Consider the following 12,749-nt stretch of genomic DNA (forward strand, 5'->3'; position numbering starts at 1 on the left):
TCTGCAGCTAACCTCTGTAGCTAACCTCTGAAGCCAACCCCTGCAGCTAACCTCTGTAGCTAACCTCTGAAGCCAACCCCGGCAGCTAACCCCGGCAGCTAACCCCTGCAGCTAACCCCTGCAGCTAACCTCTGTAGCTAACCCCTGCAGCTCACCTCTGCAGCTCACCTCTGCAGCTAACCTCTGTAGCTAACCCCTGCAGCTAACCCCTGCAGCTAACCTCTGCAGCTCACCTCTGCAGCTAACCTCTGCAGCTCACCTCTGCAGCTCACCTCTGCAGCTAACCCCTGCAGCTAACCTCTGAAGCCAACCCCTGCAGCTAACCCCTGCAGCTAACCCCTGCAGCTAACCTCTGCAGCTAACCCCTGCAGCTAACCTCTGCAGCTAACCCCTGCAGCTAACCTCTGCAGCTAACCTCTGCAGCTAACCCCTGCAGCTAACCTCTGCAGCTAGCCTCTGCAGCTAGCCTCTGCAGCTAACCCCTGCAGCTAGCCTCTGCAGCTAACCCCTGCAGCTAACCCCTGCAGCTAACCTCTGCAGCTAACCTCAGATTGCTGCTGCTGCTGCTTTCTCTTCCATCCTAACTGGGTATCTTGTGGTTGGTTAGCGGTCGCTGCGCTCGGCTTCATCAGCCTGTGAAACAGGAAGCAAAGATCACTTTGTTCTCTCATCAGAGCTGAGCTGGTTTCAGAGTCTGCTGCTGAACCTGATCATGGATCTGCTGAGGATGCTGGTTCTGGTTCTGGTTCTGGTCTGTTCAGAGGCCCAGGAGGTGACGGAGGTCAGAGCAGAACTGGGTCAGGATGCCACTCTAAGCTGCTCCATCAGGAAGAAAGAGGACATCTTCTGGTACCTGGAGGTTTACAGTCAGCTCAGAGCGAGTATCGGACGCACTTATTCTTCCTTCCCTGAATACTTTTCTCCTGAAGTACAAACCAAATATTCGATCCTGGAGAACAGACTGGTGATTAAAAACGTCTCAGCAGAGGACTGCAGGCTGTACTTCTGTGCTGAGGAGATCAAAGGGACTTTTGTATTTGTGGACACTTTCCGCCTCGTCTCAGGTGAGCTGCTCAGCTTTTTACTTTAATGCTGTTTAAGTGCAGATGTGTGATTCGAATAATGTGATGTTGGTGAAGGGACAAACTGACCGAACGCCTAACAAAGGAGTGAGTGAAGGCAGGGTGAGGATGAGAGAGCTTTCTGAGGACTGGACCTTTGGTAGCCTGGATGCACTGGGCCCAGGTGCTCAGGCCAAAGGAACCAAAGGGACCAAAGGGTGACCAAAGTGTGACCAAAGGGACCAACCACTCAGGCCAAAGGGACCAAAGGGTGACCAAAGGGACCAAAAGGACCAAAGGAACCAACCACTCAGGCCAAAGGGACCAAAGGAACCAAAGTGTTACCAAAGTGTAACCAAAGTGTGACCAAAGGGACCAACCACTCAGGCCAAAGGGTCCAAAGGAACCAAAGGGACCAAAGGGTGACCAAAGTGTGACCAAAAGGACCAACCACTCAGGCCAAAGGGACCAAAGGAACCAACCACTCAGGCCAAAGGGACCAAAGGAACCAAAGTGTTACCAAAGTGTAACCAAAGTGTGACCAAAGGGACCAACCACTCAGGCCAAAGGGACCAAAGTGTGACCAAAGGAACCAAAGTGTGACCAAAAGGACCAAAAGGACCAAAGGAACCAACCACTCAGGCCATAGGGACCAAAGGGTGACCAAAGGGACCAAAGGAACCAACCACTCAGGCCAAAGGGACCAAAGGAACCAAAGTGTGACCAAAGGGACCAAAAGGACCAAAGGAACCAACCACTCAGGCCATAGGGACCAAAGGGTGACCAAAGTGTGACCAAAGGAACCAAAGTGTGACCAAAGGGACCAAAGGGACCAAAGGGTGACCAAAGTGTGACCAAAGGAACCAAAGTGTGACCAAAGGGACCAAAGTGTGACCAAAGTGTGACCAAAGTGAACAAAAAGGAACCAACCACTCAGGCCATAGGGACTAAAGTGACCAAAGGGTGACCAAAGTGAGACCAAAGGGACCAAAGGAACCAACCACTCAGGCCATAGGGACCAAAGGGTGACCAAAGTGTGACCCAAAGGGACCAAAGGAACCAACCACTCAGGCCAAAGGGACCAAAGTGACCAAAGGGTGACCAAAGTGAGACCAAAGGAAACAACCACTCAGGCCATAGGGACCAAAGGGTGACCAAAGGAACCAAAGTGTGACCAAAGGGACCAAAAGGACCAAAGGAACCAACCACTCAGGCCAAAGGGACCAAAGGAACCAAAGTGTGACCAAAGGGACCAAAGGGTGACCAAAAAGGAACCAACCACTCAGGCCAAAGGGACCAAAGGAACCAAAGTGTGACCAAAGGGACCAAAGGAACCAACCACTCAGGCCAAAGGGACCAAAGGAACCAAAGTGTGACCAAAGGGACCAAAAGGACCAAAGGAACCAACCACTCAGGCCATAGGGACCAAAGGGTGACCAAAGGAACCAAAGTGTGACCAAAGGGACCAAAGGGTGACCAAAAAGGAACCAACCACTCAGGCCATAGGGACTAAAGGGTGACCAAAGTGTGACCCAAAGGGACCAAAGGAACCAACCACTCAGGCCAAAGGGACCAAAGTGACCAAAGGGTGACCAAAGTGAGACCAAAGTGTGACCAAAGGGACAAAATGTACCAAAGGGACCCAAAGGGACCAAAGGAACCAAAGTGTGACCAAAGTGAGACCAAAGTGTGACCAAAGTGAAACCAAAGTGTGACCAAAGTGTGACCAAAGGGACAAAATGTACCAAAGGGACCAAAGGGACCCAAAGGGACCCAAAGGGACCCAAAGGGACCAAAGGAACCAACCACTCAGGCCAAAGGGACCAAAGGGACCAAAGGGTGACCAAAGTGAGACCAAAGTGTGACCAAAGGGACAAAATGTACCAAAGGGACCAAAGGGACCCAAAGGGAACAAAGGGGGACCAAAGGGTGACCAAGTGTGACCAAGTGTGACCAAAGTGTGACCAAGTGTGACCAAAGTGTGACCAAGTGTGACCAAGTGTGACCAAGTGTGACCAAAGTGTGACCAAAGGAACCAACCACTCAGGCCAAAGGGACCAAAGGGGGACCAAAGAGACCAAAGTGTGACCAAAGGAACCAAAGTGTGACCAAAGGGAACAAAGGAACCAACCACTCAGGCCAAATGAACCGAAGGGTGACCAAAGGGACCAAAGGAACCAACCACTCAGGCCAAAGGGACCAAAGGGTGACCAAAGGGACCGAAGGAACCAACCACTCAGGCCAAAGGGACCAAAGGGGGACCAAAGGGACCGAAGGGATCAAAGGTACCAAAGTGACCCCTGCAGCTAACCTCTGCAGCTGGGGTCTGCCCGTTTCTCTGACGCCCCTTTGGTCCGACCCACCAATATTCCGAAAATTGACCATTGATCCTACAGCCCATTAGTCCTACATACCTTTGCTCCGATAAAATGAAGCCCTTTGTCCCGACAGTTCACTGTTCCGACCAAAGGCTGCTTTAGATCACATCATCTTTTTGGTTAATGGAATTAAGAATTAAGAATTATTAATTGGGCCTAAATAGAGCAACAACAACGTGCGTCTGCAGCGCGCCATGACCGACTCCAAACAGTTGGTCGGAACATTGAGCTGTCGGAACAAAGGGTTAATTTAATCGGAACAAAGACATTTTGAACGAGTGGGCTGTAGGATCAATGGGAAATTTTCGGAATATTGACGGGTCGGACCAAAGGGGCGTCGGAGAAATGACATGTTACCCTGCAGCTTACCGCTGCAGCTAACCCCGACAGCTAACCCCTGCAGCTAACCTCTGCAGCTAACCCCTGCAGCTAACTCTGCAGCTAACCTCTGCAGCTCACCTCTGCAGCTAACCTCTGCAGCTCACCCCTGCAGCTCACCCCTGCAGCTCACCCCTGCAGCTAACCCCTGCAGCTAACCTCTGCAGCTAGCTTCTGCAGCTAACCCCTGCAGCTCACCTCTGCAGCTAACCTCTGCAGCTAGCTTCTGCAGCTAACCCCTGCAGCTATGCAGCTAACCTCTGCAGCTAACCTCTGCAGCTCACCCCTGCAGCTCACCCCTGCAGCTCACCCCTGCAGCTAGCCTCTGCAGCTAGCTTCTGCAGCTAACCCCTGCAGCTAACCTCTGCAGCTAGCTTCTGCAGCTAACCCCTGCAGCTCACCTCTGCAGCTAACCTCTGCAGCTAGCTTCTGCAGCTAACCCCTGCAGCTAACCTCTGCAGCTAGCCTCTGCAGCTAACCTCTGCAGCTAACCCCTGCAGCTCACCTCTGCAGCTAGCCTCTGCAGCTCACCCCTGCAGCTCACCTCTGCAGCTAACCTCTGCAGCTAGCCTCTGCAGCTAACCCCTGCAGCTCACCTCTGCAGCTAACCCCTGCAGCTAGCCTCTGCAGCTAACTCCTGCAGCTAACCTCTACAGCTAACCTCTGCAGCTAACCTCTGCAGCTAGCCTCTGCAGCTAACCCCTGCAGCTAACCTCTGCAGCTAACCCCTGCAGCTAACCTCTGCCTCTGCAGCTAACCTCTGCCTCTGCAGCTAACCCCTGCAGCTAGCCTCTGCAGCTAACCTCTGCAGCTAACCCCTGCAGCTAGCCTCTGCAGCTAACCCCTGCAGCTAACCCCTGCAGCTCACCTCTGCAGCTAGCCTCTGCAGCTAACCTCTGCAGCTAACCCCTGCAGCTAGCCTCTGCAGCTAACCCCTGCAGCTAACCTCTGCAGCTAGCCTCTGCAGCTAACCTCTGCAGCTAACCCCTGCAGCTAACCTCTGCAGCTAACCCCTGCAGCTCACCCCTGCAGCTAACCTCTGCAGCTAGCCTCTGCAGCTCACCTCTGCAGCTAACCCCTGCAGCTAACCTCTGCAGCTAACCCCTGCAGCTAACCCCTGCAGCTAACCTCTGCAGCTAGCCTCTGCAGCTCACCTCTGCAGCTAACCCCTGCAGCTAACCTCCACAGCTAACCTCTGCAGCTAACCCCTGCAGCTAACCTCTGCCTCTGCAGCTAACCTCTGCAGCTAACCCCGGCAGCTAACCTCTGCAGCTAACCTCTGCCTCTGCAGCTAACCCCTGCAGCTAACCTCTGCAGCTCACCTCTGCAGCTAACCCCTGCAGCTAACCTCTGCAGCTAACCCCTGCAGCTAACCTCTGCAGCTAACCTCAGATTGCTGCTGCTGCTGCTTTCTCTTCCATCCTAACTGGGTATCTTGTGGTTGGTTAGCGGTCGCTGCGCTCGGCTTCATCAGCCTGTGAAACAGGAAGCAAAGATCACTTTGTTCTCTCATCAGAGCTGAGCTGGTTTCAGAGTCTGCTGCTGAACCTGATCATGGATCTGCTGAGGATGCTGCTGGTTCTGGTTCTGGTTCTGGTCTGTTCAGAGGCCCAGAATGTGACGGAGGTCAGAGCAGAACTGGGTCAGGATGCCACTTTAACCTGCTCCATCAGGAATGAAACAGACATAAACTGGTACCTGGAGGTTTACAGTCAGCTCAGAGCGAGTATCGGACACAGGTTTGCCACCGGACATGTATCCTACAGCTCTGCTGAATTTCAAACCAAATATTTGATCCAGGAGAACAGACTGGTGATTAAAAACATTTCAGCAGAGGACTGCAGGCTGTACTTCTGTGCTGAGGAGATAAACCACACTGTGGACACTTTCCGCCTCGTCTCCGGTGAGCTGCTCAGCTTTTACTTTAATGCTGGAACCGACAGGATGAACCAAACCTACTGAGTTCAGATCTATTGTGGTTTTTACTGCCTCCATGTTCAAAAGCTGAATTCAATTCAATTCATTTTTATTTATATAGCGCCAAATACAACAAATGTCATCTCAAGGCACTTAGATAGTAAGTCCAATTCAAGCCAATTGGGATTCAATTAATTAATAATAATCATAATTCATAAAATAATCCAATTCGTTCATATAGAGCCAATTCAAAAACAATTTCCTAGCTAAGAAAACCAACAGATTGCACTGAAAACTTTTTGTTTTTCGGTCCAATCTCCCGGCCTGAGCGGCGTGCCTGAGGCGACTGTGGAGAGAAACGACTCCCTTTTAACAGGAAGAAACCTCTGGCAGAACCAGACTCAGGAAGGGTGGCCATCCGCCTCCACCAGCTGGGGTTTGAGAAGACAGAAGGGGGGGGGGGGGGGGGGCACTGTAACACCATTCAAAGGATATCTGTTGGAACAGGGAAACACGAGTTAATGACCACAATAATATCACATATACATAAAGAGAGTAAAGTGAGGAAAGGTGTGACAGATGAGGCCCCCCAGCAGTCTGGGCCTATAGCAGCTTAACTATGGGATGTTTCAGGATCACCTGAGCCATCCCTATTCAAGGTAAACACAAGAAACTTGTGCTAACGAAAAAATAAATAAATAAAATAAAGGACCAGACTCAGTGAGTAATTCCCTATACTCCCTATATAGATCTAGCCTGGGCGAAAGCCGACTGTTGACTCGGTCAAACAGTCTGGGAAAACCCAAGAGGAATCCGTTTCCATGGAGGGTGGGACCTTACCCAGCAACTTAAATTCATTGGAGTTCCCTTAACCAATCAGTAATGTTTAGAAAGGACGTTGGTTATGCGCCGAGGTTCATGCTTACTCTCGCGAGGCTCTAGCTTGCGAATCACGCTTCCCACATCCGCTTTCATTATACCGGTACCATTTGATGAATCAAACTTTTCCCAAAGCCAGTTGGAAGGAGAGCTACGACATCCTTGCCACTAACAAAATTGAAGAGCGATTTTCTTGCTCTCGTTTTAATTGTGTAATGATCTCCAGAGTTGGGACAACTTCATGGATAGCTTCTAGCGTTCTTCCGTCGCCATGTTTATTTCCGCTGCGGTTGAACTACAATTATATGGACTACAATGGACTCCGCGCGTGAGTTCTGCGTCACCACTCGCAACTGTTTGCTGATTGGCAAAACACTGAGCGAACCGAGGTAGGGGATTGGGCCAGACTATGTGCGGAGCCAAAATCTTTGGGCGGAAGTACGTAGGATGGCGTCGCCAGGCTAATATAGATCTGCTCCTCACACCACAACAACCATCTTTTTACAGCCACAAGCTACCTCAGCCTCTCACCAACTGCACACCAGTCACAGCGGGGTGGGGATGCAAACCCTGGTTCGGGTAGGGGGTAATGAAAGTATAGAGGGTGCCAGAGGTGGAGGCAGAACAAGACACACTAGCAGACACACTATCAGATTCAACAGACCTAACTATAAGCTTTATAAAAAAGGAAAGTTTTAAGCCTGGTCTTAAAAGTGGAAAGGGTGTCTGCTTCCCGGACATTTACTGGCAGCTTATTCCACAATAGAGGGGCCTGATAACTGAAGGCTCTGCCTCCCATTCTACTTTTAGAAACTCTGGGAACCTCAAGTAAACCTGCAGTTTGGGAACGAAGTGCTCTGTTAGGAAAATATCTTACAATGAGATCTTTAAGATATGATGGAGCTCGGTCATTAAGAGTTTTATATGTAAGGAGAAGAATCTTAAATTCTATTCTGAATTTAACAGGGAGCCAATGAAGAGAAGCTAAAACTGGAGAAATATGATCTCTGCTGTTAGTTCTCATCAGAACTCTGGCTGCAGCATTTTGGATCAACTGAAGGCTTTTCAGAGAATATGTGGGACAGCCCAATAATAAAGAATTACAGCAGTCCAATCTTGAAGTAACAAATGCATGAATTAGTTTTTCTGCATCACTCTGAGACAAGATGTTCCTGATTTTAACAATATTACGAAGGTGAAAGAAGGCAGTCCTAGAAACCTGTTTTATATGCGAGTCAAATGATAAGTTCTGGTCAAAAATAACTCCAAGGTTCCTCACTGTAGAACTAGAAGCCAAGGAAATACCATCTAGAGTAACTATATAGCTAGACAATTTCTCCCTGAAGCGCTCAGGTCCAAAGATAACGACTTCAGTTTGTCTGAATTTAGCAGCAGACAGTTCTGAGTCATCCAGGTCTTTATGTCTTTAAGACATGCTTGTAGTCTGACCAACCTATTGGTTTCATCTGGTTTTATAGATAAGTACAGCTGAGTATCATCAGCATAGCAATGGAAATTTATGCCATGCTGTCTAATAATGTTACCTAATGGAAGCATGTATAAAGTGAAAAGAATCGGTCCAAGTACAGAACCCTGGGGAACTCCATGACTTACTCTGGTGTGTGAGGAAGATTCTTCATTTACAAGAACAAACTGAAATCTATCAGATAAATATGATTTAAACCAGCCTAATGCAGTTCCTTTAATTCCAATAACATGTTCAAGTCTGTGTAATAAGATACTGTGATCGACCGTATCAAATGCAGCACTGAGATCCAACAGGACAAGCACAGACACAAGTCCGCTATCAGAGGCTAAGAGGAGATCATTGGTAACTTTCAGCAGTGCTGTTTCTGTGCTATGATGCACTCTGAATCCTGACTGAAACTCTTCAAACAGATTATTTCTGTGTAAGTGATCACAAAGCTGAGCTGCAACTATTTTTTCAAGAACTTTAGACATAAAAGGGAGATTGGATATAGGTCTATAATGAGCCAACACTTCTGAATCAAGAGTAGGTTTTTTAAGTAAAAGGTTTAATTACAGCAACCTTAAAAGTCTGAGGTACATATCCTGTCAACAAAGACAGATTGATCAAATCCAATATGGAAGTGTCAATTGATGGGAAAACCTCCTTGAACAGTCTGGTTGGGATTGGGTCTAAAACACAAGTTGATGGTTTAGAAGAGACTATTGCTGTTGTTAGTTCAGAGAGATCAACTGGGCAGAAGCCGTCTAAATACAAATCAGGTTCTAAAGATACTTCTAAAGCTGCTGTACTTGATGATACATCACTGATAATAGTGGGAAGGACTCCATCAATCTTCTCTCTGATAGAAACAATTTTATTAATAAAGAAGCTCATGAAATCATCACTGCTGAGAGTTAAAGGAATAACTGGCTCAGCAGAGCTCGGACTCTTAGTCAGACTGGCTACAGTGCTGAAAAGAAACCTGGGATTATTCTTATTCTCTTCTATCAATGATGAATAATAAGCAGTTCTAGCTTTACGAAGGGCTTTCTTATACATTGTTAAACTATCTTTCCAGACTAACTGAGACTCTTCTAAATTAGAGGAACGCCACTGTCTCTCCAGCTTTCTTGCAGTCTGCTTTAAAGCATTCAGCTGTGAATTATACCAAGGAGCCAGCCTCTTCTGACTGATTACCTTCCTTTACAGAGGGGCAACATTGTCCAGTGCTGTACGCATTGAAACTATAGTGCTGTCAACAAGAGAGTCAAGTGCTGCTGGAGTAAAGTTTAGGTAGTCGTCCTCTGTCATATCTGCACATGGCAGTGAAGAAAAGGATGATAGAATTAATTCTTTAAATCTGGTTACAGCATCCTCTGATAGACACCTTCTATATGTACATTTCTTCTCAGAAACTGTATAGTCAGGTAATGTAAACTCAAAGGTTATCAGAAAATGGTCAGATAAGACAGGGTTATGAGGGAACACTGTTAACTGTTCACTCTCAATGCCATAAGTCAGAACAAGATCAAGGGTGTGATTAAGGCAGTGAGTCGGTCTGTGTACACTCTGAGAAAATCCAATAGAGTCTAATATAGAATTAAAGTTCATATTCAGGCAGTCATTTTCAACATCTACATGAATATTAAAGTCACCCACTACAATGACTTTATCTGTACTCAGCACTAACTGGGATAAAAACTCTGAGAATTCAGACAGAAACTCAGAATAAGGGCCAGGTGGACGATACACAACAACAAACACAAACGTTTCTGGGATTTCCACTTTGCGTGGGAAAAACTGAGAATCAGAGATTCAAAAGAGCTCAAACTAATCTTGGGTCTGGGACTGATGAGTAACCCTGATCTGAAGATAGCTGCCACTCCTCCTCCTCTGCCTGTGGTTCCAGGAACGTGAACATTTAAACAGTCAGAGGGAGTTGCTTCATTAATGCTAACATGATCCTCCTGCTGCAGCCAGGTTTCTGTAAGACTAAATATATCAATATGATGATCACAAATCAACTCATTCACTAACAGAGACTTGGAAAGGAGAGATCTGATATTCAGCAAACCACATTTAATATTTTGATGTTTTTGTTCAGTTAAAGTTTTTGTTTTAATAATTTCTTTTTGCACAAGAGGATTTGCTCCTTTTGTGTTAATTGATTGGGTGGGTAGCAGCAGGTGGGAAGCTGCAGAGAAGTGTGTAAGACTACAACTCTGCATCCTGGTCTGAGCCCTGGGTTGTCATGTTTTAGGGTGGCAAATAAATTCATCCATATTTCTAGAAATGAGAGCTGCTCCTTCCAAAGTGGGATGGATGCCATCTCTCCTCATCAGACCAGGTTTTCTCCAGAAAGATTGCCAATTATCTCTGTAGCCCACGTTGTTTGCTGGACACCATCTAGACAACCAGCGATTGTAGGACGACATGCGGCTAAACATGTCATCACTGGTCAGATTTGGCAGGGGTCCAGAGAAAACTACGGAGTCCGACATTGTTTTGGCAAAATTACACACCGATGCAACATTAATTTTAGTGACCTCCGATTGGCGTAACCGGGTGTCATTAACGCCGACGTGAATAACTATTTTACCATATTTACGTTTATCCTTAGCCAGCAGTTTTAAATAGGATTCTATGTCGCCCGCTCTGGCCCCTGGAATGCATTTGACTATGGCCGCTGGTGTCTCTAATGCCACGTTTCTGACTATAGAGCTGCCAATTACCAGGGTTTTTTCCTCAGCGGGTGTGTCGCTGAGTGGGGAAAATCTGTTTGAGCTTCCAATTCAGATAACCTCGCCTCCAAAACTACAAAAAGACTACATTTGTTACATGTACCATTATCGCTAAAGGAGGCAGAGGAGTAACTAAACATCTGACACACGGAGCAGGTGAAAGCAGGAGAAGGAGGAAGAGAACCGGTAGCCATGCTACGCTAGAGAGCCAGACACACCGCTAAAAAGTGAGAATAAAGATTAAAGATCTGTAGGAGTGTGTTAGAACAGAACGGTAAGCTATAGAGTTTAACTATGCAAAATTGTGTAAGTTATAGATCGAAATAAAGTGATTATCAGTAGTCCAAGCGGAGCAAGAAATTCCACAGTGCACGAGCAAGGTAACAGGAAGTGATGCAACACGTCTTACCGCAAAGCGTCACAGCGTCATCACATTTTTGTTTTTGAGACTGTAAATGCATTAATAAACCTGAAACCAAATCATCTCAGTGAATGTTGCACAGGGCATCAACGTTCTCCTGTTTCTATCAGCTGGAAAAACATTCTGAGCTGGATCTTTAACTGACCCGTTGAGAAAGGTCTCAGTGAAGCTTCCATTTAGTCCTGATTACCAGCGTCGACAGTTAGCAAACAGAGAGCTCTTCACTTGGATAAAAACTTCTAGAAGTATCAACTTCAGATAGATTCAGATCAGTGAGAGAAACTCTGACCAACTTAATGTGATTATTTCCTCATTTTCTCCATTTTAACGACAGTATTCGAGTAAATCATTTCTACATCTAAGGTGAGAACTGAGAAAGCTTGAGTTGATGATGATCAATAAAACTGCCACAGGTCTGCAGCCATGGACTTTAAATACCTTTCTTCTCCACTTTCTTTGTAACATGATTACAGCTCATAAGACTTTGAGATAATCATCTGTAAAGACCTGTTTTGATACATTATTCATTTTCTCTGAATCTTTGTCGCTTTTCTTCATCCAGATGTTCCTGTTGCTCCGTCCAACAACTCCAACCAGCACAATCAGTCCTGCACCAGCAGCAGCAGCACATGTCAGAATGAACATGTCATGTTGGGCTCCTTCGTTCTGAACGCCGTCCTGGTTTCTGTCGTCACAGGTAAGCAGCTGGTTCAGCAGCAGCTGGTTCTGCAGCAGCTGGTTCAGCAGCAGCTGGTTCAGCAGCAGCTGGTTCAGCAGCAGCTGGTTCTGCAGCAGCTGGTTCAGCAGCAGCTGGTTCAGCAGCAGCTGGTTCTGCAGCAGCTGGTTCTGCAGCTGGTTCTGCAGCTGGTTCTGCAGCAGCTGGTTCAGCAGCAGCTGGTTCTGCAGCAGCTGGTTCAGCAGCAGCTGGTTCAGCAGCAGCTGGTTCTGCAGCAGCTGGTTCTGCAGCAGCTGGTTCTGCAGCTGGTTCTGCAGCAGCTGGTTCTGCAGCTGGTTCTGCAGCAGCTGGTTCTGCAGCTGGTTCTGCAGCAGCTTCTGCAGCAGCTGGTTCTGCAGCAGCTGGTTCAGCAGCAGCTGGTTCAGCAGCAGCTGGTTCTGCAGCAGCTGGTTCTGCAGCAGCTGGTTCAGCAGCAGCTGGTTCTGCAGCAGCTGGTTCTGCAGCAGCTGGTTCTGCAGCTGGTTCTGCAGCAGCTGGTTCTGCAGCAGCTGGTTCTGCAGCTGGTTCTGCAGCTGGTTCTGCAGCTGGTTCTGCAGCTGGTTCTGCAGCAGCTGGTTCTGCAGCAGCTGGTTCAGCAGCAGCTGGTTCTGCTGCAGCTGGTTCTGCAGCAGCTGGTTCTGCTGCAGCTGGTTCTGCTGCAGCTGGTTCAGCAGCAGCTGGTTCAGCAGCAGCTGGTTCTGCAGCAGCTGGTTCAGCAGCAGCTGGTTCTGCAGCTGGTTCAGCAGCAGCTGGTTCAGCAGCAGCTGGTCCTGCAGCAGCTGGTTCAG

At 47.8% G+C, this 12,749-nt stretch overlaps 1 protein-coding gene across 2 annotated transcripts in view; it reads left to right on the forward strand.

Moving 5' to 3' along the window:
- The first annotated feature begins 703 nt into the window (after positions 1–703).
- LOC142391297 (uncharacterized) overlaps positions 704–12,749 on the forward strand; it is a 36,742-nt gene continuing 24,696 nt past the window's right edge. Inside the window, exons 1-2 of one of the 2 annotated variants that reach the window (XM_075477068.1) lie at positions 704–1,064; positions 11,809–11,943. In XM_075477068.1, the coding sequence (XP_075333183.1) occupies positions 713–1,064; positions 11,809–11,943 (487 nt within the window). In that variant the 5' untranslated portion in view covers positions 704–712. Of the gene's footprint in view, positions 1,065–5,288; positions 5,721–11,808; positions 11,944–12,749 lie in introns of those variants that run through there. The other variant, XM_075477069.1, reaches the window with a different exon arrangement.

Source organism: Odontesthes bonariensis, chromosome 11 (assembly GCF_027942865.1).
Source record: "Odontesthes bonariensis isolate fOdoBon6 chromosome 11, fOdoBon6.hap1, whole genome shotgun sequence".
Taxonomy (NCBI): domain Eukaryota; kingdom Metazoa; phylum Chordata; class Actinopteri; order Atheriniformes; family Atherinopsidae; genus Odontesthes; species Odontesthes bonariensis.